Consider the following 26,995-nt stretch of genomic DNA (forward strand, 5'->3'; position numbering starts at 1 on the left):
TGCTCTGCTGTTCCAATCCTTGTTCCAGCGTTTACTTTTTTCCTGTTACATGCCTTCTAAATGTAAGAAAAAAGTATGAGGCTTCCCCTCAGACTCCCTACCTTTATTAGGAAGGCATATTATTACCAGCTTCATGACCCCCTTCAGTTCTGCAGAGCGCAGAGGACTCTGGTGTGATTCAGGGCGAAGAAGAGCCTTGAATTCCTCTGAAGGAGGTATCCCTGAGCCTGGATCTTTGTCTCCCACCGGCATAACAAGGATCTCAGGAGAGTGTATCCGTGGCACCTAGCAATGATGTGCTTAGAGTCTGCTGTGAAGGGACTGGTTGCCCAAGTTTCACTGCCCTCGCAAGAACTTCTTCCCTTGAGACCTTTGGCAAGATGGCTGAGGGGGCTGCCTGCTGAGTTTGGAGCCATTGTCAGGATCTCCTCTGGCTATTCTGCCTCAGAAAGCTGTGGTCATGGAGAGTGGCTAGTCTTTTTCTATTCCATCTCGTCCTGAGGTGGTGACTCGAGGCTATTTGGGACCTAGTTACTAACTCTTGGAACTCAAGTTACTTAATACTAAGATGATCTTCTCAAATTGCCAACAAAAAGTTCTGGCTATGGAGGAGCAAGTGGATTCTACTAGTTTAAAAATCTCTAAAGTTGAGGATACCGTTAAAAATCTTCAGGAGTTCAATGCTACCATTGTGAAGGATAGGAATGTCTTTTCCATAATAGAATTTTTAGAAAATAATGTGACATTTAAATCTGTTTCTTGAAATTCCCCAGGGTTATTAGGGAAATCCCGTATGAATCACTGAAGAGGTATTTCAACAGACTAGGTTTTACACCAGAGAAAATGCCTTCAATAAAAACATTTCTTCCTAAAAACTTCTGGAGATGCACCTAATCTGCAAATCCAAGCTAACCTGACCAATTTTTTGGAAAATTCCATATTGGAAGTTATAGGAGTATCCTGGTCTCCTTTATTTCAGCTATGGTCTTGAGCAATGTAATGTGTCATTATTTCAAAACATTCTCTTCCCTCTTTTATGGTCAGTTTGTCAGGATCTTTCCTGATCTTGTTCAAGTTACTCCAAGTTAAGAGGAAACTTTTCTAGCTCTCAGGTGGGAAATTTAGTCTAGGTTTATCTTTTTTACTTTGTTATCCTTGTAAGTGCATTATTAAAGAGGTAATGAATGTTTCATTTTTTCCTGTTGGAACTGAAGCTTTTCATAGAGGCCTGTAGGCCTGCAACTTCTTTCCCATTGCCTTAAGTGATAATATAACGATGTAGAAAGTATAAACCTTTTCTATTCTATGCTAATGCCATTTCTTTGATTAGTTTTTTTTTTGGATCTCCCAGATTTTGCCCACCTTCTGCTTTTTCTTTTGCTCGGAAGTGGTACAGCATTGTATTTGTTTTCTTGATATATTAGTTTCTCTTTATTTGTTGGTGGTTCAATGCTATGACTCCATGCATTTCTTATGCAAACAAGTTTTGTTTGTAATATTAGAAAATTAATTTAAAAAAAGAGGGAGGGGGAAGAAAAGCGAGCAGGTGGCACTCAGATTTCAGGACTTCAAGACCAGCCTGAAAAAACTAGATTACCAGGGAAAGCAGAGGACACACCCCTTGTCCTATAAATCAGACAGCAATGGAGCAGTACCCAAGACATCAAAATGTCTTTAAAGGAGTGACATTGATCTGGACAGCAAATAATGTGGCAGGGAAACCTTGGAGAGGAATGAAGGGAGGGTACAGGAGGTTTGATGTCAAATTATAAGATAATCACGTTTCTATTTAGAAAGGTGAACATTTTATGTTATGTCTCTGAAGTGTAGTCGATGTTCATAAAGCTCTTCTGCTTCTTTTCACAGGGCCCAGCATCCTGCAGGCCACACAGGAGAGAATGGAGCCGGAGGCATGGCAACAGCAAATGGTGACACTTTCCCAGGGCCTCAATCTCACAACTTCTGTTAATTTGAATATAATCGTGACTACTGCAAGAAATGTGAACATGATCATCCTGCAGGCAGTTCCCAGTCTATCAGTACAACACCCAGCAGTAATCCTGGGTTTTCTGGCCATGACCTGGGAAAAGGGACTGACTAGGCCCCTGGCAAGAGACAGAAGTAATTAAGTCCTAAAAAGGAGAACTGTCCTTTATCAGGGTTTCCTGTGCTATGTCATCTTAGCACCTGGGCCTGACTTGCCTGAAGAGTCCCTGTGCCTTGGACTGTATACATGCACTGTACCCAAATGTAATCTGCTTTTAAGTGCATGAAAGGCAGAATATAAATCAAGTAGGTGCCCTAAGTGATACGTATGGCATATAAAAGACAGGTGGAGCATGCTGCCATTAGGACATAGATGAGCCTGTCCATGCATGCCGACTGGTTGTATTGAGAAGCTGATAGGGTTGCTGAGGAGGGAAAAAGTATAGCTGTGAGTGAGGTAGATTGCTGCTTCAAAGTCTTCCTTCACAGTAGGTGGAGTTTAGTTGATTTTGTGATAGTGGATGTGCTCTGTATAAAGTTTGCATCTGTTTGGTTTCCAATTTCTTGCCTCATCATTTATAACCGATTTCCCATACACATCTTCCAACACAACTACTGGCACTTGGCTGCCTGCCCTGCACTTCTGTACTGTGATTAGATGGTCGTTGTACTTTGCTATACTAATCTATGGACATGTCCCATTCTCTGGTCATTGAGCCAGTGCTCTATTAGACAGAGTTACCACTTCCACATAATGTGCTCATTTCCTTGTGTTCACCTATGTATGTAAGGATAAGATGACATGCTTCCAATGTAACCTTTGTTCAGTGAGTCTATTGTAGTTGCCTGTATCTATGGCTTCAAATCACAAACAGTATTAGGTTGTCATGTCGCATTTATTCTTTGTAAGAACATACAAAACACAATGGACATCTGTTTTGAAAATAAGTGATTGCTGATAAGGTGGTGATATTTTGTGCACTCTGATCTGGTGTTTTACTTTAGTGCTAAGGTATCAAGTTTCTCCTGCATATTCATTGTGGATATTCTAAAAACGCAAGATGGGTTCGGGAAGACCTAGATTAGTCTGTTTAGGTTCTCTGACTACTCTCCATCACATCTGAAGTGGTCTCTGATTTCTTTAGTCATTAGGGTCCTGCTTAGTATCTCTCCATGGTCAGGTGAGGACTCCACAAGGATCTCTTCAAACACTCTGCCAGACTTGTCACAACATAAGTCCCTCTGGAAGATCTGTTCTTGCTTCCTGAACAAATTGGCAGACACATTCATTGATGTAAAGGAGCAGGATTTGAGAATAGATACTTTTGGCTTATTTTCTGCAGCCTCTGGTGGACTCCACATCCTAGTGCATGGCCTCCTCCAAAGAGCTGCAAAAGGATGTAGAAGGTTCCTACATCATGTCTTCCAGTAGCTTTAAAAATATACCTGAAGTGTAGAGCCCAGGCACTAAATGCTAGCACTCAAACAGTAAAAATCCTACCTATGAAAAAGCAACAGCAAATATTACAACAGACCCTAATACACCAATACATTTCTATTAGGAAAACAAAAGCCAGACTGCTATAGACCCTACAAAGTCATGCTAGCAGAATACCTCACCTTGGACACATATACAGAACACAGATAGACCCTCACCAAATAAAGAATAAGAAAACCATAATAGAAATGTGCAGACAGACATAAGTGAACTGGATAACATAAGAAGCCAGACTGGGTATTACAGTGCAACAATGGAAAAAACCCACCATTTCTCAAATCATAACACAAGAAATATAAATTGTTATACATAGTAATGACGGCAGAAAAGGACCAAAATGGTCCATCTAGTCTGCCCAGGAAGCTTCCCAAAGTAGTAACTGCTGCTCCGTGCCGGTTTAGCTTTATTTATTCCCATCCTCTAGACTTTTAGGGATCCACAGTGTTATAATAGCAAAATCATCCTAAAAAATATTTAAACAGCTGAACAGAACAACATCCAAAAACTGAACTCAAATTTTCCAAACAATAATATTTCAATATAGCAGACACCAAGTAACAGCCAAATAATTAAAATCAATAAGACTAGTTACCCTCTCTCTTCGTACCTGTGAACTTTTCATTTCCAAATTCCCTGAGATTGTCTTGGATTAACAGTAGCTGGGACAGTACTGTTGCACACACTTTGTCACTTACAGACACATGCTCTTTCACACACACATGCCTTTCAATCACAGACAGCCGTAGCACATGATGTGGGTGTCTAATGGATATGGCACCCATACTCACAGGCCCTGAACACACAAATCTCAGGTTTCTTCAGCCTTAATTTATTCAAGTTTTGTGGTTTGTTTTTTTGTGTGAAGATTTAGTTTGAGGGCTATTAAGACAGTGAAAAAAAATAATTTCCAACTTGCAAATCTGAGCTAAAAGTGAAGAGGTAGAAAATAATTTGGAGATTGGGAATCTCTCCATACTGTAGCTTGGACAAAGTGGCTCATGGTACCAATCATGTTTTGAATTCCCACATGCCCAGAAAGACTTCTGAGCTCTGAGAGCTGGGTCTGTGTTGGTGCTGTCACATGACATTGCCCACTAGATATGGCAGATTTAATTGTGTTTGTTTATGGATAAACTGGGTACATTAAATCTGCCACTCAATTTCACAGCTTTGCAAAAGATGCCTCATTAAAGAAGGACCGTTATGCTATAGGCTCTGTAACCTTACATTTTGATTTTTTTGGCTTTTTTTACACAGTTTGCCATTTTAAATTGTTTCTCTTCTGTTTTGTATTAATCTTCATAAAACCTCAGGTAAACAGCAAAAAACAAACAAAAGTGCTGTGCATATAACAAGCACCTGGACATTTTCTTTCAAACTTCAAGAGAACCTAAACATGGAGGAAACTAGAACTTGTTCAGGGATGACAAATCAGCATCTTTGGAAGATATTAGTTGAGACATCTTATGAGATGAGAGATCTTGCACAGATATGTTTATGAGATATGATATCTTGCACAGATATGTTTAACATTTAAATAGACAAGCACAGCTCCATTTGCAGACCCCTTACACAAAGGGATTACAAACTATGGGTCAAACAGGACATTAGAATTATGAAGTAATTATGCCCTGCAGTATCAGAACCAACCCACAATATCATGTAATTGGTTTTCATCACACACCCACCATCTGGATTGCCCAGACCCAACATTAAACTGGTGGATTTTAAGAGCTAGGTGCAAAGCTGGGAGATATGTATGCGTGGATTTTAAAAGCCGTGCAAGAATGCATGTACCTCGTGGAACATGCACAAATTACAAAAGTTTAAAAAAAGGGGCAAGGCATGGGCAGGCCAAGTCTAACATGAAGTCTACATGTAAATATTTATGCACACAAGTGCGAGCTAGGGTCCCCTACTGTATAACTGTACTTCTGCTATGGATGGCATGTAAGTAATAAAATAACAAAAGCTAGGCTAGTCAGCGGGGTTTTAAGGATCTGAGCAAAACAATTAAAAAATATTCAAAAAAAAGCACTAAAAACATGGCTATTTCAACAAGCCTACAAAGATGGCATTGGTTAAACTACACAGACACATGAGACTCAGCAACACTATCACACGCATAACACCAAGCACTTCTTTCACATTAGGATTTGAAGTTCATTGTACTGTTCACCTTTGTTCATATCAAGATCTTAATGTACTACCTATAAACTAGCACACATTACACCCACTGTTATTAATGTTATATTGATGTTCAACTACAACTTAATATCTGTTTACACTGTTATGACTTTAGTGCCACTATTATAGTTATACTGTATACTTGCTTACACTATTATGACTTTCTGGAATCACTATTAACATTATACTGTAAAAGTTGTTGCAAATGTAAACCGGAGTAAAGGCTTGTACCAAACCTCGGTATAGAAAACCTCACAAATTTATTTAAAAATATTTCTATACCGTCTTTCACAGACAAAGTTTGACCAAAACGGTTCACAAAATTCCAACATAATAGTAAAATCAAAAGAAAAATATAAATAGCTAAACATAAAACTAAAACAAATACTGTATAATTAATAAAAAAAAGAATAGATGAGAAAAAAATACAATATATATTTATAAAAGGGAGGCAAGTTAGCTAGGGGGGTTTAGGAAGTCCTCTCCTTTGCTGGGAACGAACTGGGGGAACAGGTATTTGCATCAGTGCACGTATCTACTAAAATCCCCTCCCACTTATGCACTTGAGGTGGCATTTGCGCACACATAAGCACATCAATATACAGTCGCGTGCACATGTACATGCATAACACCAATTTTATAACACGTGCACATAAAAATCATCATGTCCATGTGCGCAGGTCTTAACATTCACCCTTTTTTAAAACAAATCTGTTCCTCGCACTATGTAAGAGTACTTGATATGTTAGCTTTTAACCAATTCGTTTAATAGTGTTAGAGCTTTTATCATCTACCTCTAAGTGTATGAACATCTTATATGTAATTGATAAACGTATGCATATGAATCCAATTTTAGCCTGAAAACTTCACTAAAAATACTCTAAATGCATGTTTCATATTTTTATGGTAAGATGTTACCTGTTCCCTAATGATGGGTTTTTAGGAATCTCTATGTTTTGAAGTTTCTTACCTGCCTGGCAACAACATGCACATCCAACAGTGCACAATGTTTCCCAAAGAGTGTTAATGCATGTTCCAGGAGCATTTGGGAACAGTGCTTGTTTGGTTCTGGCTCTGGATGCCACTGAACCTAGAAAATAAAAGCAGGTTAGAAAGAGTATGCTTATTTTGAGACAGATTCATGCCATTAGTATTCAATGTGGTGGCAAATATATAGAAACTTCAAGCAAATATCTATTGAATGCAAACATCTAAGATCCATAGGCAGGAAAATTCCCAATGACAAAGGGATACTTTACCTGACATTTCTCTATGTCCCAAAACGCTTGGTTTAAGTTTCTTTATCCTAGAAACAGACTCTTTATTAACCCTGCAGTGCCTACCAATTTATTAATTTGATTGAAGAATTCTATGGAATTTTCCAAACCGTTTTAGGCTCTGAAGTTTTAAGTTCATACTTTCATTGCAGTCAGTAAGCAGATTCCTCTTATGAAAAAAGGCAGAGATCTGTTAATGTCTAATACACAAGAGACTAGCTTCCCAATGAGCATATTTTGTGCTGATCAAGCTGTTACTGCTAATTGACCAGTAGGGAGCTATTTACACTCAAAGTTCTTGCCATTCTAGATACAAAACTGTTTGGCAACCCTGCACCAAATCTAGGATGCCAACTGATATTTTAGCTGGATTTTGCTCAGGTTTCCCTACTGACTTTCAGGCAAATGGTAAAAAGAGAAAAAATTGGCTACAGTCCCCTTTTGGCCAAGAACTGGAAGGAAAGTTACTACAGAGGTAGAGTCTATTTTGTAAGGCATAGCTTCCCAAGCCCCAAGGCAAAATAAAATCAATTCACAGAGCCTGTGTACTATTGCAAGTGTTAACTCCTGCCTAATTAAAAAGAGGTCCAGCATGGTTGCATGGGGGTGTGGAGAGTGGGCATTGTGCTCGACTCATTGGGGCCAAGGCAATTAGTATATGATAAAAAAAAAAAAGACTAGGTGTAGGCATCAAAAAGATGTAGGGCCAGCCCAGTGGCTCAGTGCAGAGGGACCTGAGTGATTCCCAGCTTAGGTCTTCTGCTTTCTAGGTCAACCTGATCAGGGGATGATGCAGAGGGAACTTCCAGAGTTCCTGGCTGAGAGGAGGGCAGGGAAGATGTCCATTATTGTGCACCACCTAGTGACTGGACTTAGGGCCCATGATTGGAGGAGTGTGGAAGGAGTCCCTGATGCATGGGCCCCAGCCCAGGACAGCTGCTACAATAACTGGATTAAGTTGTGAGGGAATTATATAAATACAGGAAAAAAATCCCTAGTGGCAGGCGAATGAACACTGTGCCTGATCCTGGCCCTGATTTCAACTGAGCTAGAAACCCAATATTGCAGGAGGAAGTTACTGGTAAGCAAATATGCTCTTTTTATAAAACTTAACTCTGTAGAAAGCAACAATAAAAAAAAAAAAAAAAAAAAGTCAGCCATATCAATCATCCAACAGTGCTGACTGTTGGATCAGGAAGTCTGAGCATGTGCAGGAATTCCCATACATGATTGCTGCCTTGTGAGCCCTTCAGCCTCTTCCAGAGCTTAAGCAAGATAGTCTACCCTCCAGAGAGGTGGGCAGGTATTAAAGTATAGCCTATTTATCCTGTCTACAGAGAACCCTGTTTACAGGTTAAGCAAACTTGCTTTCTTCATAACAGGCAGGCATAAAAGTCAACTATAATGCATGGTATGTCCCAAGCTAAGTGTTGTAGAACAATTACTTAACAGATAGCCCAGACCCAAGAATAGAGTGAATACTGTTTTTTGAGCAAATGTATGACCTCTAGGTTAAAGCTATTGTATTAATGATACCAGAAAAAACTAATTTCTGCAAGCTTGGAGCCAGTTTTCAAGTTTATTATGTTTTTAACATATGTTATGTCAATTTTTATTGGCTTTGTTTTACTATTTGTTATATTCCATGTTTTATTATGTATATATTTTCGTAATCCACCTACAATTTTAAATAGGTGGAATACAAATATTTTAAATACTGTGTCAACAGGCTGCATAGAACTGCTTGTACAAATTCACCGTCTTTGTGATATGCTTTTCACCAAGTTGTGGGATGTGAAGGTGTGTAGATGACCAATAAGCAGCTTTGCATTCGTTTTCAATGGACATGGCTCTAGGATGAATCACAAACTTCCATGGTTCTGACGTTATGAGCGTTAGCCTTAATCTACTCTGTATTTATTTTGATTTATATTCTGTTTTACTGTAAGTCGGCATAGCATTATGCTATACAGTCCAATAACCAATTTATAAAAAGGTTTTTGCAGATGCCCTTCCCAACCTGTTGGGATCAGAGGATATGAACGGTTATGACAAGTCCTCTGCAAAGTAATATACTAGGACTCTCTTGCTATCCATGAGTGAAGAGCCCACTCAATGTTCATGCTGCTTTGGGAAGAATGTTGGTATAACAATTGTTCTGTTAATGTGGAATATAGATATTTTCAGAAGGAATTTATATGTATGTAAAAATCCTTGTATAAAAATTTCAGTTATGGCAAATGAGATAAGAGCCTTAACTCACTCTTTGTGCTAAAGTGATGCCCCACAAGGAATACTTTTCTAGGTGAGAAATTTCAAGTCCACCAACTCAAGTGGATCAAAGTGTGGTTTCATAACTGGAGTCTAGACCATGTTGAGTTTCCAAGATAGTGGTGGTTTACTAACTGGAGATATGGTATACCACAATCTCGTCATGAATATTGACACAAAGGTGGGAGCCTTCTCCACCCACTGATATGCCGCAGTTGTGCTAAAACAAGTTTGTAAAACAGTTTACCTAAAGTATAGATAGCAGGATGAATTAGCCATGATCTGTGGGTGATATCCAGCAGCACTGAATGACTAGTCTCTCCAAGTTAGCAGAGCTTGGCGTTCCTAGTACATACAGGAATTCCTATGCAAGTGTTTCCTCAGGAGCATTTGAATGGATTTAGGAGGCTAACTAACCACCCAGTCAACTCTCCAGGGAGGAGGGTGGGCATTCCATGGCTAATTCATCTTGCTATATAAGGAAAACAGTTTGCAGTAAGCAAACTTGCTTTTTATGTTGATAAGCAGTCTGAATTAGTCATGATCTATGGGGCATCTCAAGCTGAGGGTTGCAGTGGAGTGTTTAAGCAAGCAACACTGATTCCACAGTGGAGTGTGGACTATTGCAAGAGAACACAGTGCAGGGGGATGAGCAATACTGCACTGTCAGATGCAAGACTATCCAGGCAGTAGTGAAATGTGACAGTATGAACCAAAGACCATGAGGCAGCCTTGCATGTGTCTTCTAGTGGTACTTCTCTCAAATGGCTGATGGAAAATGCCACAACTCAAACTTGGTGGGCCTTGACTGGAGTAGAAAGTGCTGCAAAATAGTGTTGGATGCACTCTGATACAGTTTGATAAGGTACATTTTGAAACTGCTAGACCAAGCCTATTTGGATTGAAAGAGAAACAATTGAGATGCTTACAGATGAGGCCGAGTTCATTGTCTACAGTAAGCCAGCACTCTTACAGTCCAGGATGTATAGAGATTTTTTGAGGTCTTGTGCATGCACTGCAGGAAAAAAAAAGAGGTAGGACAATAGATTGATGTGAAAAGCAGAAACTACGTTTGGGAGGAATTTGAGAGGTGTTCAAAGAACCACTTTATCATGAAAAAAAATGAGAAGGTGGGTAATGGATGACAGCCGGCAGTTCACCAACTCTGCAACAAGAAAAAACACTTTCCATGTAAGGTGTTTGAGTGATGTCATATCTAATGGTTTGAAAAGTGGTTTCATCAGATATGTGAGGACAATTCTGAGATCCCATTGGATGCATTGAGATTGGTTTAGTGTCAAACATAGTATGCCACAAAAGGCATTTAAGTGCACTCTGATTGAAGATGTAGCCAGGCCCAAGTTTGATAGATAATGGAGGTAAGAGATATTGGGGTTCACAGAAGAATGGAATTATGCCATTTTGAGAACATCGAGAATGCCACATGAATGATTACATTTAGAAGGGTTTCTAGCAGAAAGGACAATATCCTGTACTGCATTAGGTAAGGAAAGGTTAGCTATTTTTGATCATTCGACATTCACACTGTGAGATTGAGATGGTAGGGTCAGATGAAGCAGTCCGCCATCCATTTGCATCAGTAGAAAAGGGTCAACCCTTGGTGAATTGAAGGGCGACACAAAGTTACACAAGACAGACATAACCAAACTTGCCTCAGCCACTCCAAAGCTATGAGGATCAATCAAGCATGAAGCTTCTGCACCATCCTTGCAATAAAGTGTACATGAGGTCTGTTCCCCAGTCTAGAAGGAAAGTGTCTTGAGCACAGAGGCCTTGAAGAATCTAAAAATTGTTTGAGTTTTTGATTCTGTTGCAATGCAAAGGGATTGATCAACAAGCAACCCCACAAGTTGAACAGAATGTTGATTATGGACTGTGAGTGACCATTTGTGTGGATGAAACACCTTGCTGAGATGGTCCTGGAAGATGTGGCTTGAAGAGTTATCAGATTGTCTATTTCCCACTGCCAGATCTGAAATGTCTCCTGATAGAGCATCCAAGATCCTGCTCTGCCTTGTTTCTTCCCAAACGAGGCAACTTGGTTGCCCATTTGAATCAATATACTCTTGCCTTGTACTCATGACATTTACACACTTGCTCCATTTTTAAATTACCTTCAGTTTGAGGAGGTTGATTTGGAGATAACCCTCTGAGGAGCCCAGGTACAAAGTCCATCAGGATTGGTTGGAAGCATCAGTCACTACTGTGATAGGGAAGAGGTCAAAGTGGTGGTCTGTCCTTTACTTGGGCTTGTAGCCACCAGTTGAGTTCCCACTTCATTTCCAGAGATATGTTTACTGCACTGTTCAGCAGTTGAAGCAGCTAATCTCATTGGTTTCATAAATCCCATTGAAGGCAGTGGTTATGCCAACATGTCATCCGAACCACATGTATCACTGCCACCATGTGTCCAAGGACAATCAGAATCAGGCAAGCTGATGAATGAGTCAAAGTTCTGGACTAGAAGGCATAAAACCTGATTGGCTGAAGAGCAGAACTGCCTTCTTGTGCAAGGAATCTATCCATGCTCCTATAAACTGAAGGGGGCCGAGTTAGAATGATATTTGACTATGAAGTTCATGAGAAAAAAGATTCTGAAATTACCATCATTTGGAAGGCATGTAATAGCACTGTCCTGGGACAACGTCAGTCATCCAGATAAGAGAAGACCTGGATCTCCTATTGTCAGAAGTGGGCCAGCACCACTGCAAAGCACTTTATAAAAACCCTGTTATGATTTGTGGGTGTGTGGATGTTCTAGGGGCTGCCCTGAGGAGCAGGGACCCTTGCAGGGTAGGCCCCAGGAGGCACAGGCCAGCCCAAGGAGCGGAGAAGGCCAGGAGAGCAAGTCCCCATAGAGTGCGCACACTGGCCCCTGAGGAGCAGGTACCAAAAAGGATCCAAGTTCAAGGAGTCTGATAGCATAGCCACAGGAACACGAAGGCAGGAGCGGTAGAGAAGTACGGAACTTGTTGCCAAGTCGGCAAGCTGGGGGCGAAGGTGGAACTTAAGTAACACAGGTCCGATGACAATCAGGGACGCCCCCGAGGTTCCCAAAGAGTCTTCAAAGGAGAGCCTGGTGGTGCGCGCATGCGCCTAGGAAGGCACGAAGTCGACGTGGGTGGTGGCGGCGTCCAGGCTGCCAAGAGGAGTCCCGGGGAATGCGGCGGAGGAGACTGGCCTGTGCCGCGAGCAGGCCCGGAGAGGGCAGGAAGTAAACACGGTCGCAGCAGTCTGCGACTGATGGGCATAACATCTGGCAGACCAAACAGAAGTACCTTGTACTAGTAATGAATAGAATCCACTTGAAAGTGTAGGTAGTGCCAAAAGGAAAGGTGGCTAGGGATGTGTGCACAGGCATCTTTTAGGTCCAACAAGCACAAACACTCCCCTGCTGAATAAGAGGGGAAGACTGTGTTGAGGGAATTCATTTTGAAGTTTTTGGAATGCAGTAGTGGTAATAAAACCTGCTGTTGAAATTTAAGATCAGGACTTGTTTTATTGGCCATTGTAGAAGGACCTGAACCACCAGGCAAAATTTGAGGCAACTGATGGATTGACCAAGAAATGAGATGTGGCAGGATTGGGATTTGGCAGAAATATCAGACACCCATATTGGACTATTTTGAGAACCCACTGGCCTGTCATTTTGCGCCAAGCTTCCAGGAAAGACTAGATTCCGCCACTTACTGGATCAAGGTTCTCAAGAACAGTCAAGATCAAAAGATTTGCTGAGATGCTCTCATCTGATGCAGATCTCTCTGGAAAGTTCTAGCTGAAAGTTGTTGCTGTGGTCACTGAAGTGGCAAACGTGGCAGGCAATACTGGTGTAGAGGATAACCACCTCTAGGGTAATCTAGTTGTCTGTATGAACAGAATGATCTCTTGGTGAGATGGCTGATGGTCTGGTACAGTAGGGATAAGAACAAATTGAAGTGGTCCAAATTTGAGAAGGTGTCGCTTTCGCTCTAAAGAGATTGTCCCCTAAACAAGGCAAGTATGAGCTTCTCAGAGCTGGGCCATAAGTTGTGCTCCAATAGAAGCAGCTGAGGTTCTTGCCAGAGTATCAAAGGTAACAGACAGCCTCTTCCATGTCCAGCAAAGGCTGAGAGGACTCACTGGATTCTGAGCGTATAAAAGGTGATAGAACAGCTCCCCTATGGGGAAAGGCTAAAGGGGTTAGGACTGTTCAGCTTGGAGAAGAGGCGGCTGAGGGGGGATGATATAGAGGTGTTTAAAATTATGAGAGGTCTAGAATGGGTAAATGTGAAGCTGTTATTTACTCTTTCGGATAATAGGACTAGGGGGAACTCTAGTTTTAAATGTGCTACATGCTAACTTAAGAACATGCCATACTGGGTCAGGCCAAGGGTCCATCAAGCCCAGCACACTGTTTCCAACAGTGGCCAATCCAGGCCATAAGAACCTGGCAAGTACCCAAAAACTAAGACTATTCCATGTTACCGTTGCTAGTAATAGCAGTGGCTATTTTCTAAATCAACTTAATAGCAGGTAATGGACTTCTCCTCCAAGAACTTATCCAATCCTTTTTTAAACCCAGCTATATTAACTGCACTAACCACATCCTCTGGCAACAAATTCCAGAGTTTAATTGTGCGTTGAGTAAAAAAGAACTCTCTCAGATTAGTTTTAAATGTGCCACATGCTAACTTCATGGAGTGCCCCCTAGCCTTTCTATTATCCAAAAGAGTAAATAACAGATTCACATTTACCCATTCTAGACCTCTCATGATTTTAAACACCTCTATCATATCCCCCCTCAGCCGCCTCTTCTCCAAGCTGAAAAGTCCTAACCTCTTTAGTCTTTCCTTATTATTTTGGTAGCCCTTCTCTGTACCTTCATAATCTGAGAGTTTTTTTTCCACTTAACACACAATTAAACTCTGGAATTTGTTGCCAGGAGATGTGGTTAGTGTAGCTGGGTTTAAAAAAGGTTTGGAGAAGTTCTTGGTGGAGATGTTCATTACCTGCTATTAATAAAGTTGACTTAGAAAATAGCCACTGCTATTACTAGCATCAGTAGCATGGGATAGACTTAGTAACTGGCAAGTATCCTAAAACGTACAGCCTGGATTGGCCACTCTTGGAAACAGGATGCTGGGCTTGATGGACCCTTGGTCTGACCCAGTATGGCATGTTCTTATGTTCAAAGTTCTGTATACAATTGTGTGTTTATCTTGAACCATGTAAGAACTGATGACATGATTGTGCAACACTAACATGGCACCTTGAAACTTTTTCCATGGTCTAGGATTCGATGGTCCTTGCCTGGTGGCAAGTTGGAAGACAACCTTGTCTTGGCTTTTAAGTACCAATTCAACCTCTATTGATTGATGAGGGAGCTGAATTACTCCATAGCTGGGGGACTTTTGTATTCAGAATTTTAGGTTCAGCTTTCTAGACACTAATACCAGAAATGGGAGTTTCTCATCTTCATTTGAAGTATATCAAGAACAAGTGTGTCCAGATAATGCCAGGGGTTCAGAGGGGGATGTCTAAAATTCACAGTAATCCCATTACTACCATTCATGGATCAGTGTCCTTGCCGATATGGACATTGAGGGCTTTTCCCATCTTTTCAATGAATTTTGAATAAAAAGGTCTTCGGGCAGAGCCAATAGTGGTTCTCCCTGGAGACAGCTCACTAGACCAAGTTTGCGAAGATTACTGTGGCAAACAAGGATACAGTGGTTGGTCTGGTAAAGGCAGAGAGGTGGAGGCCTGTCCTACAAATGGGAGGTATCCTTTGCAAGTGAAAAGAAAAAGCCATATAGTGAGGGTGCCCCAGAGAAAATGCAAATGGCACTGATCGCTGAAGATTGCTGACTTTTCCTACATGAAACACTGAGAATGAGAAGCTGGTAATTCACCTGAGGGAGGCAAAAAATCCTCTGTCTTATTTAAGAAAATACTGAACCCTCTGAGCCAGAATTGGTGGAAGTACATCTTTCTCTGAATCTAAGACAGGTTTGTGTTCCATAATAGGTGGTTTGTTAGAAGCAAGAGGTATGATAGAACAGACTGGATCTGGAATCTAAGCATAGTCCTTGCAATAAAAGCTGTGAGACTAGAAAAGCTTTTGTGATTGGAGATGGAAGATGCAGAGAGCTTTCAGGTGTGAATACCCTGGGATAGATATAGAACTGAGTAGGTGGTGGAACTTGTATTTCAGAGTCAAAAAGTGAGCAACAGGCTGCTCATGAGGCATCATAGGGAGGACAGGAGCTATGCACTTTTTGGATTTTTTTTTTAGAGCCTCAATGTGAAAAGGTAATGGAGTGAGATGAAATTGTACATGGAGGAAGCACTGTAGAGCCCTGTTACACTGAATGCGCTGGCAGATCCAATTGTATTGATGTTTGCATAGATGCATTGAGGGGTGCAATGTGCATCTACTGTGAGCCATTTTATATTGAGATCATCAATGGTGTTTGCATTGAAGCCGACATGCCTTGGGAATGCTTCAATCCATCAGATGCTACAATGCTGTGTATCAGACTCTTGTCTTTAATGCTCCATGTGTTGGCTGCTCTGATGAATTGTATGTGTCAAGCATAGAGATCTTCTGCATTGGTGCACACAGTGCTTCTGTGCAGGGAAAGTCTCTGCTGAGGGCCTTCATTTGGACTTTGACACATGGTAGTTTTCCAAAACATGACTAGTTGGAAGGAAAGGAATTCTTGACAAGCTCTGGCTCAAGCAACCACCTGGGGTGGCAGAAAGAGGACTTACTGTGGTCTCTTGCCAAATGATTCAGGCCCTTAATTTTTGCTGCCCTGGATCTCTGACCAGGGATAAAATCACACTGCAGGCTGGGCAATTTTGCTGGTCATGGTCTGGTGATTACCATTTGTTATTGATATTACATAAACACAAGCACAGGTTTTGATGTCACTTATGGTGGTTTTCTTCTTAGCTGACATCACTTTGAAAAGAAGTTCTAGCAGATTCCTGTCTTTTCTTTCACTCTTTATGGTAGCATTGAAAAGTGTTGTTGAGAGTGCTGCTAATGCAATGAGGTAATAAGAAAAATGAGTATTTGAAGACAGATTCTGAAGAGGAGACAGTAACTATCCATGCTCTAGCTCAGACAAAAAAAAAAAAAAAAAAAAAGAAGATTCCTGCACAAACTCAGTGGAGCTCTAAACTTGAAGCTTTGCATCCATTTGGTGCCACTGGACAACATCACGTACAGATCCCATGGCTAATTCAGCCTCTAATCAATGAAAAAGATACCTTCAGTGAAGAGGTACTGAGCGCAGAGGAAGAATATTGAAGATAGCCCCTCAGCCACAAGAGAAGGGGTCCAGCTGGCTGGTCCCACACCATGTAGCAAAACTCTTCCACTTGAAACTAGTATTTTCTGATTGAAGGCTTTCTGCTTGAAAATGGATCCTCCACTTCCCTGGGAAGAAGTGAGACTACCGTACATTCAACATCTACGCTGTGAGGGCCAGCAATGGCAGATTCGGAGAGCAGAGTTTTCCATCCTCCTGGGTTATAAGGGACAGCAACACCCCCCAACTGAACTGATAGGAGATATGAGTACACCACTTGCTGTGGTCAAGCCATGGTTCTGAAAAAAACTTTTGCCTTTTCTTGAAGTACCCTCTGAACAGTCCAGGCAACAAGAAATTAGCAGATATGCATACAGTGGCCCAATGCTCCAGTTTAGAATGAAAGCAGAGGTAGCTGATCTAACTGCCCAGATGCATGAAGCAAAACTGACTTTCCAGTTGACTTTTAAGACAAATATCGAAGGTTGATTATTGGTATTTCGACAAACAAGTTATTTGGAATCTCTGGATCCAAGGACTCGCGAGGTCAGAACTCTGCTGAGAGTGCCTGCTAGCATATGTTAAGTGTTCAGCAGGTAGGGTGCTTGGCATTGTGTGCTGTGATGTCCAGCCATTGACTAGATTTGGAAGGCCTCTTTGCAGAAGGTGTACAATGCTTTACTCCATATTTATTAAGTCACCTTCTGCCATGGCACAAGGCAATTTACAATAAAACATACATAAGCAACTTTAAAACCATAACTACTACAAAATCCCATACCCCCGTATTCATTCATATAGAATATAGCCATCTGATTGTCTGGAGCAAGATTCTCTTCCTGAGAACAGGAGAGAGACAGCTCTTAATGCATGATGGATGGCTGCTCTAGAAGGGTGATCTGTAGGCAACTTTCCACTTGAGACCATATTTCTTGGGTCTATGTGGCACCAGTATGTACCCAACTTCTGATGGCAGTATCTAGCCATGTGAGCCAGAGGAATCATATGCATTACTGTAGTAATGTGCCCTAGGACAGTATGACCTTGATGAAGTTTGGTTCTGATGTAGAAGGGACCTTTTAAGGTCCACCACCAGGGAGAAATGCCTTCACCTGAAAAGTCTATCCAGGTTTATATGAACTGGATCCTCTGGGATGGAAAGTTGGACTTGGAAAAATTGACCAGAAAGCCAATGGACTGGAGAAGCTACATTATGGTATAGAATTCAAGAATATCCAAGGGGGATTAACTTTTCACCAACCACCAAGTATGGAACATGCTGACTCCCTGCTTCTGGAGCTGTGTAACCATGCTGCCAAACATTTGACACCTTTGGAGCCACCAAGAGGCCAAATGGGAGCATTTTGTGATGAGGGAGTGCATGAGGAATCTCCAACAGGATTATGGGAATGTACACATGAATCCTTAAGATTCAGGGCATGCATTCAATCCTTCACCTGAATGAAGGGATAAATTGTTTGGAGTGGTCCAAGGTTTGACAGCTGGATTCAATGTGAAGTGCAGTCTCATGCATTTTGATTGTTATAATTCAAAAGGTGTATGAATTGAGGGGGTGAGATGCTGAAATGCTCCAAATGAGAGCAAGGCTGCAGGGAGATAGTCACCATCTTATTACTTTGCTACTTTAAGATCAGATAGTAAGGCCAGAGGGATGCTGGGCTGCATAGAGGTATTACCAGCAGGAAAAAAAAAAAAAAAAAAGTGATGCTGCCACTGTACAAGTCATTGGAGGCCTCACCTTAAGTACTCTGTTCAGTTCTGGACACTATAATCAAATACAGACAGAATAGAAGCAGTCCAAAGAAATGGTGTGGGGCCTGCACTGGAAGCCTTAGGAGATGAGACTTGGACTTAAAATACATATACCCTGCAGGAGAGGAGAGAAAGAAGATGTGATACAAACACCTGAAAGATAATATACAAGACAAACCTTTTGATGGAAAGGAAGCTGTAGAATTAGGTGTTATGATATGAAGCTCCAAGTGGGTAGACTCAGGAATGTCATGAAATATTTTTTCAAGGAAAGCATGGTGGATGCATGGATAACCCTTTCAGAAGAGATGGTGAGGGCAGGGGTAATGGAATTCAAAGTGGCATGGTATAAAAAACCCCCAGAAGATCCCTAGTAGCTAGAGCAAGGCTTCTCAACCCAGTCCTTGGGGCATACCTAACTAGTCAGATTTTCAGGATATCCAGAATGAATATGCATGCACTGCTTCCACTAGACTAGACTATGGAAATGAACAATGTAATCAATGTAACATTTCAACATGGGACTAACCTGCAAGGAGCAGCATCTACAACCCTAAATACCCTTCCGGGCAGACTAGATGAACTATTTTGGTTTTTATCTGCCCTCATTTACTATGTTACTATGAGTGAATTCTTCTTGAATTTCTCCTGGACCAATCTGATTATGTTTTGCAGATCCAGTATGAGTTGTAGCTCCTCTATCCCAAGAAATCCAGGGAATTATAGTGTTAGGAATAGAAATCCATGCTGCACTCCCATGGAGGGGCAAGCTCTATGGCATTCTCTTGTAACAGGAAGGTTACTTCTAGCTGCCACTAAGCAGATTTGGGTGGTGTTGGAACTGAACATTTCTATGCTGAAAAGGATGTGAGAAATGCAAGTGGTAGGCATACGCCACAATTCCCAGAATCCACTCCTGTAGAACAGACTGAATCCTTCCCGCTACTGGAGGGAGGGGTACAAACATCCACTGCCCCAGGCTTGGGCTGCAGTTGAGCTTTTGGCTGCCACTGCTCTGCCAGCCTTTGGTAAGCAGGCTGCTGCAGCAAGAGGAACCCAGTGTCACTGAAAGGGACAAAAGCAGTCTCTGGAAAAAGGGATGTTTAGTAAGTACTGCTTGTTTGACTAGGCTGGTCTCCTGCTGCTGTAATCAGTGGCTGTTCAGTAGATTGATGTTCCTGGATAAGAGCAGTCTCTTGTACCTAGTCTCCAAATAAGTTCTCCCCTGTACAGGTAACATCAGCCAGGCATTTGTGAACATACTCTAAGCCTACTCACTCAGAGCTGCACGAGCCTCCTGGCTCCTACAGAAAGTACAGGAGGTTCTGGCTTTAGTGCCTAAGGCTTTATATGTGAATTGAATAAGTTTTCCCCACACTCCACTGTATCCTCCACAACTAGCTCTAAATCTAGCTGTTTTTGACAGTTAGAAATTTAACAATTCTACCTGAATGTAGTGCTGTGGTTTCTCGCTCATCTCAGCCTGACTTGCCACAAGCTTTTTCGGATTTCTTAAAATCAGCTTCTGTAACAGCTTCCCACTCTACTCACCCATGCGCTGTTTACTTAGTAATGGAATGTGCTTTGGGAATCTCTTGCCTATGACAGACACTGTCCAAATTATATCCAAATTAAGTTTGACAAACTTTTGAACTCCTGTTGAACTGTGCTTTTTCATGCTTTCAAAGAGGATCTTGCCCCATTTAGCTCTATGATAGTGCATCCTTATTGCAGGGGCTCCTCTCCCTAGTCTGCTTAAAGCCTGATTTAGATCCAATTATCCTAGCCCATTACTGCCTTATTTCCTCTTCCCTTCCTTGCAAAAATAGAATATACTGTTCTCAAATTGATTTTATGGATAATTATTCAATCCTAGTCTACAATAGGGCTTCAGAAAGAATTTTAAGTACAGAAGCCTTACTGCTATCCAGTTTGGATACTATTCAGCGTGTGATTCTGGGAAAAGATATTTCATGTGTTGGATTTCTGCCGCTTTTGATACAGTTAACCATAACATCTTTTTTTCATGACTGGTGGAAGTCTGGATAGGGAGATCTGTATCATGGTTTACTTCCTTCCTTAATCGCTCACAGCAAGTAAGGATAAATAGCTTTTCCTCTTTGCATCAGATTAATACCACTGGATACTAGTGTTCCATAGGGCTCTGCAACTCTGTTCAATATCTAACCCCACTCTGCAAACTATTGGCTACTTTGAGTGTCTCAAACTATATGCAGATGACATCCAGGGGTATTTTCCCTGTTACATCCTGGTTAGTAACATTTCAATTTCTACCACTCTGTTGAATCTAATAGGAGATTAACTAATCTTTGGATGTATTTTCCTTCTGGTTGAGCAACACATTACTGACTGAGCACTGCTAAGGGTTAAATTTAGTAGATATGTCATTAAATACAAGAAATGCTTGTAGATTTGTTAGAAAGCTTAAGGGTTAACTATAGTATAGCAATAAATGCTGACAGAGTAACTTGCTGTGAGGCTCTGATAAGATGTAGCTTTAGCTAGTATACAGCTGGGATGGGATGTTTATAGTCAGCCAAACCAAACCTGTATGCTTGTGGTTCTAGCTAAATGTCTTGCTTCGAACAAGCAAAGGGGAGAAGTACTTACAGGTGTGCCATCTAGGAAATTAGGTGAGAAGTTCATGATACAGAGAAAGCCAAAGATAAAAAGGCGTCCGTGACATCAAGAACATGTTTGACCTAGCATGGAGGAGTGTCTCTGTATATTCAGGTGGAAAAAAAAAAACCTCACTATGCTTCTGACATTCTCTTGTGGGTTTTGTTCTGGGATTAAGGCTGTGGTTTGTGCACCTGCAAGTTAGACAACTATTGTCTTGCTTTCTACATATTGTGAAATTGTCAGTATTCAGACCTTAGAACTTAGTCTGGCAATTCTCCTTTGTATACAAAGCTTGCTATTGCTGTAGCTAGACAATAGCTAATAGCGGCAGGGATACCAATGAGATTTAGTTTACTAAAACAGGAAAAGAGGGGAAAGCAGCTCCCAGGATTTTAAATTTCACCACTTGTTTATCTACTATAAAAACAATGATTTGCTCAAATTCTGAATATGGAAGAAATGGAGTTAGTCTGTGTAGATTCCCCAGGACTGATGTTCCATCTGAGTTTGACAGCATCTCTCCCCGCCCCCCCCCCCCCCCAACACAGGCAAGGAACTTGATAGTGATTGTTGGTGCCTTTTCTATGATTTTCATATTAAAGGAACAGTATCAACAGCATTCATGAAATTAAAGATACTGCGTAGGTTAAAACCGTTAAGACCTTACCATTCCCGCTCATTGCTACAGGCACTAGTTTTCATCCATAGACTACTGAAGCTCCCTTTTTCTAGGTCTACCAGCTTGTGTTTTATGGACACTCCAGCTGCATGTGTCCTCACTGGAATGTCCATGTATGAACATGTTATCCCTAGCCTAGTTTCCTTGCATTGGCTCCCAATTGGCTGGAGAATCAAATTTAAAGTTTAACTAATCCACGAATTAGTTAATCCAGAAACTTCCTAGATTAAATTCAGCCTTAAGAATTTATAAGTTATCTTGCTCCCTTCGCTCTTCCAACAAAAGCTTACTGGAGATACCTTCTCTCAAGCTTGCTCGTTTAGCCAAAATAAGATCAAGCTCTCTCCATAGCAGGTCCAATATTATGGAACTGTACCTGAATGTCTTCAGTTAAAAAAAAAAAAAAAAAGTGTATACCTTTTTGTGAGGTTTTTAGTTAAGTTTTAGGATATTATGTTTTTCTTGTTATCTTTGTCATAAGTTGATATATGTAGCTGTATGTTTTGTTTATGATTTCATTTGACTGCTGTTTTAATTGACAATTTTAGCTTATGGATGTCTTTTTGTAACCTGCCTCAATTTGAGAGAGTACAGGAAAACAATCCTGTAAAACAAAAAAAAAAAAAAGAAAAAAAAACTCTGCTCATCTGGGGTCTGCCTAAAACCAGATTTAAGATTCCTGTGCCCTTAGGCAGGATTGAAGGTGGGACAGAGTGCTCACAGATTGGAGAATGTGAGAGAAGGGAGGATGGTTTCCCAGAATACCATGGTGGTGCCCTTTTCCCATGAAGCACCCTAAAAGCAGCAGGAAAGCAGGTTCCTCTTTTTTGGGTACTTGGCATCTTCAAAGTTTGGCATTCTAGGCAGTTGCCTATTTTGCCTATTCCTAAATCCAGGCCTGGGTCTGCCACATCTGCTAGAGATTTCTGCTTCAGCATGTACTTGAGCAAATATTACACTATAAAAACCTTTTGAGCTGCAATTCTTGCATTAGAGTTCAGATCCCTGGAAGACCTTCCCAAAGGCATCCCACCTTTGGATCTTTCCTGGGAGGCATGCTGGCATGCTCTCATGACCACTTTGCCTGCTTCAACGCAAAAATTACCACTCTAGAGCTAGAGACTATTTGGTCATCACTAGCTGGCCCTCTCAGCCCTTGGGTAGACAGTTGTAAAGGGGCATTCTATGCAACACAGCACCTCCCCCAGAGGTTGTCTGGAATAGGGAGCCTTAGGTACAAGTGGGAGCCACTGCTCCCTCTAAGCTGCATGGGTGCATGACCATGCACAGCTTTTAGGCCCCCATGCAGGGATCAGATAAATCAAACCCCTGCTTGATCCGATTAGTGGCATCACACTTCCTTATACCTCCTCCCAGGTATCAGGAATCTCGTTTATCCTGACATCTCCTGCTGCTATAGGGCCAGTCTCACAGCCCCACAGCAGCAGGAGATGTTCAGATAAACTCTGCTTCTGCTGCCATCCACCTGACAACTCAGCAGGCCACCACAGAGCCTGTCCTGCAGCAGCTGAAGAGAGTGAAGATGAGGAGGCTGCCAGCGGCTGAAGACAAGGCCCAGGCCTTGTGTGTATGCGTGTGGCTGGCTAAGAACCTGGGTGGTGGGGTGGAGACTGCATGTGTGCGGATGAGTACCTAGGTGTGAGAGCCAGGCTGGGTGTGTGTAGAGGACTACCTGGGTGGGTGAGATGCTGTAGATACATATGGGGATGGATGGGTGAGGATCTCACCCAGCCACACACCCCCAGCCTATCGATGGATGTATATGCTGTTATCCATGTGTGGGTGCCAGGGTGTGTGTGTGAATGGAGGGAGGAGGGTAAGAAGGTGGAGAAAAAACCCCAAAGGGGACATGGGGAAAAAAGCCTGGGACCAACTGATCAGAAAAATGAGATCAGATAAAGGTAAAAAAATTTGAATTTTTAGTGATTGCCATATGTTATCTTTGGGAATGTGCATTACAGATTTGTATTTTGTTCTTTGTTCAATATTCCACTGTTCAGTTTGGTTTCTCTGCATGTTTGTTTCTAATTTGTAGTCCCTTATTCTTTATTAGGCAAGAGTGTGTTCATGTTTAACTAAGATGCAGTATTTCTGCTGGCATGAGTTTTTCTGTAAGGCTTTGTTCTATTAATCCCAGTAGCTTGTGTATTAGTGTTACAGGGCATGGTATAATATTTGCATTGCTGCCATATTATAGATAAGGCTGCTGCTCCTTGGAGTCCTGAAGGGTTTGTGTTACATTTGAAAGTGTTTGGCAGTAAGATTTGCTGTTACTGAGATAAGTGTGTGGAAGAGGATCTGAGTGAGTGTGCAAGTGCATGAGTATCTGGGGAGTGAATGAGAGGAATGAGTGAGTGAGAGAATGAGCACGTATGCACGTGAAAGAGTATGAGAGTGAATATGCAAGTGTGAGTGTGTGTGCATACTGCTCCAATGTTCTAAGGATTGGGTTGCTGTGAGCATGAAGTTGATAGGCATTTTGCAACAAAGAAAAGGAGTGCTCACAGGGTAGTGAAACCCAGAATGTTTGCTCATGAGCAAAAGTTTTGCACACAGCAACAATCTGTAGAGGGAACACTGGTAGGGGCTAGTCCATATTAGAGTGTGGCTTTGATTATGAAGGAGGAGGAGCTTTTTTCAGCATGTTCTCAAAAGTTAGGACTGCGGCTTAGCACTGAAGGGGAAGATAGGATTTTTGCAGTTTTTCATTTACAGCTTTCACTGTACCAGTCCTGTCAGGCTGTATTTCCTGCTCAGTGTGGTCAGGAGGAACTGCATACCTTTTCACCCAGACCAAGAGGAGGTTACTGCGCTCATTTAAGGAAGGCAGAAGGATTTTTCCCATTTTGAGTTTACCTATTTCAGAGGGCAGGAAGTAGTTTTCTATCACCCTTCCTTGCCAAGAACTGAGAGCTGGAAGGACTGCTTTTGTTAATTGGCATTTCCCTCAGGAGGGTCTGCAGCTAACTTTTTGAAGGTGAGTCAAAGGGAAAGAAGATGACATCTGGAGACCCCCAAGGGAGTTTCCACCCCTGGGACACAGGACACTGCCAAATTGGAGTGTGGGATTCATGCACTTCAGGTACCATGGTACAGGATCCAGGCATGGTTAAAACCCTCCAGCTCATTTGGGACACTTATTCCATCCCATGGAGGATAAACAGATTTCAAGCTCCTGCCTGGAAGGACACATCCACAGAGGTAGAGACACTAAAAACAGTACTCCTGTAAATTTGAGGATCCTGGATGTACTTGGACACTTTTTGGCATTGATTAATGCTTTTAAGATTAATCACAGTAAACTAATTTGAACACCCATCCAGTGAGTCCAACCTGGTTTGTAAGTGTACCTGTCCCAAAGAGCTATGGCAACACAGAAGTTCACATATGCCCTAGGTCTCGAAGGTTATCCTTCCCCCCCTCTCCCCCCAACAGAAAGGACCCACCGCTTGGGAAATGAAGATGGGGAAAGTAACTGAAGAGATAGCCCCATTAAAGAAATTGTTATGGCTCTTTGGAATGTAGCTTATCCTCCAAAAAGGGATTGAGTGGTGTGGTAGCTGGACTACGCCAGACCTTTGAGCAACCTGGACTAGACTTCGTACTTCAAACAAATTTTGCAAGCTAATGGAAGTCATGACATAGGAGCCAACCACATTCTCATTTGGAGTTTAAGAGCCTTTGAACTGGGATAGACAGTTTAGCTACAAAAGTTGCAAACTAAAAAAGAAAAAACCCCAAACATCCATTCTCATGTTCTGCTCCTTTCTTAGGTTGCTAAACAAGGTCTTAGCCAGCTTACCCAGAAAGCGAGGAAGAAGAGATTTTCTGGAGATGTATGCTGTGGCAAGTATGGTAGTCATTACCTTATGGTGGGACACTCTGCCAGAACCCTGAAGATGTGTGAGACCAAGGGGGCAACCATTGAAGTGGAGTGAACTGAGAGCTCCACCCCTTCAGACTCCCTCAGGAGAGGCAATCAATCAGCTAAGCTCGGTACTTGACACTCCCATTGTCTGCAATCCATGAGGAGATGCATAGCCCTGAGGACTTTTGGGCTTTGCTGTGTGGGAAAAGCTCCTCCAATTCTAGACAGGAGAGGCTCCAACTTCCCTCTCTAGTCTTAAAGAAGCAAAGAAATTCAACATTTGACAGCTGGGACCTCACTGGTGTCGGGGAGCACCCCAAAGCAGTACAGGGCTGTAGGACAGGACTGAGGCTGGTCTTCTGCCTATCCAACCCTCCTCCCCTGCAGGTTGAACCCTTGAGTTCTGAGGGCCAGTAGGAATATTCTGTGGAACATCAGAGCATGGACTGGAACCAGAGTACAGGCTGGGATCTGAGGTCAGGCCCAGGCTGGAAGCTGGATACAGAGCATAAGCTAGGGCTGGATCTGAGGTAGAGGATAAGGGCAAAGAGCTGGACTGGACTAGACAAGGTAATCCTACCAGGCCCAGAGGCCATAAGGTGAGAGAAAAGCCCAAGACAGAATGGGCAGAGAGGCCTGAGAAGCTGAAAGCAAGTCAAGAGGCCTAGAAACCATAAGGCTAAGCAAGATAGAATAGCAAGGAAATTGTGACCAGGTTAGAGAGCCAAGGTGACTCAATAAAGAGGCACTGCGGCTTGGGTGTAGTAGGATTAGTAAGGAGATAATTGGCAATGTCTTGAGTAAGGCTGAGGACTCCTGATGAATGTGCAGCAGGCTGAACCTTAGCATAGGAAGACTGCACAGCAGGCGAAACCGGTGACAATCTAAGGAATCCTCAGCTTTCTAGCCACGCTAGTGCAAGCTTGTTCTGCTACCCATATTTATTTATTTATGTTTATACACCGAAGTTTAGCTAGAGGCCTTCACTTCGGTTTACATTTGTAATAAGATACATGTGTAGAAACCATGTTATAACAAACGGTAAACTGGCAGAATTGGACAACATGTAAGACTAGATAATATTTAACCCAACAGGTAGGATATAAAGGGGAATAAGAGGTATAATAGTATAACAGAACATAATAATATAGCAAGGAAACTGATGGATTATTGATTATGGTACTCAACATAAGGGATGGTTATATGGTATTGTTCGGGACATTGGATGTTCATGATTTCGGATTAGCAGGTTTTGTAGGGATAGATTGGATGTCTCTCTGTATGTATAGATGATCGAAAAGGTGTGTTTTGGAGATGTGTGAAAAGTTTAATATCCATACGGTTGTGGGGTGTAGATTGGGTCAGGTATATTAGCCGATCCAGTCTTTGAAGGTTTGTCTAATATACCTGACCCAATCTACACCCCTCATACCTATGGGAATATCCTTGCTAGGCTCTGCAGTAGCTAGTGGC

At 41.9% G+C, this 26,995-nt stretch overlaps 2 protein-coding genes across 4 annotated transcripts in view; one reads left to right on the forward strand and one right to left on the reverse strand.

The window, feature by feature from the left end:
* Nucleotides 1–2,541, forward strand: part of ANAPC2 (anaphase promoting complex subunit 2) — a 137,740-nt gene extending 135,199 nt beyond the window's left edge. Inside the window, exon 14 of the transcript XR_003858357.1 lies at nt 1,867–2,541. The gene's annotated coding sequence lies outside the window, so the exon portion shown is untranslated. The remainder of the gene's footprint in view (nt 1–1,866) is intronic.
* The window catches only part of LOC115097893 (cholesterol 7-desaturase-like), a 127,642-nt gene that overhangs the window by 14,992 nt on the left and 85,655 nt on the right, over nt 1–26,995 (reverse strand). For all 3 annotated transcript variants that reach the window (XM_029614056.1, XM_029614055.1, XM_029614057.1), the window contains exon 5: nt 6,642–6,761. In XM_029614056.1, coding sequence (XP_029469916.1) covers nt 6,642–6,761 — 120 coding nt within the window. The remainder of the gene's footprint in view (nt 1–6,641; nt 6,762–26,995) is intronic.

This window comes from Rhinatrema bivittatum, chromosome 8 (genome assembly GCF_901001135.1).
Source record: "Rhinatrema bivittatum chromosome 8, aRhiBiv1.1, whole genome shotgun sequence".
Classification (NCBI taxonomy): Eukaryota; Metazoa; Chordata; class Amphibia; order Gymnophiona; family Rhinatrematidae; genus Rhinatrema; species Rhinatrema bivittatum.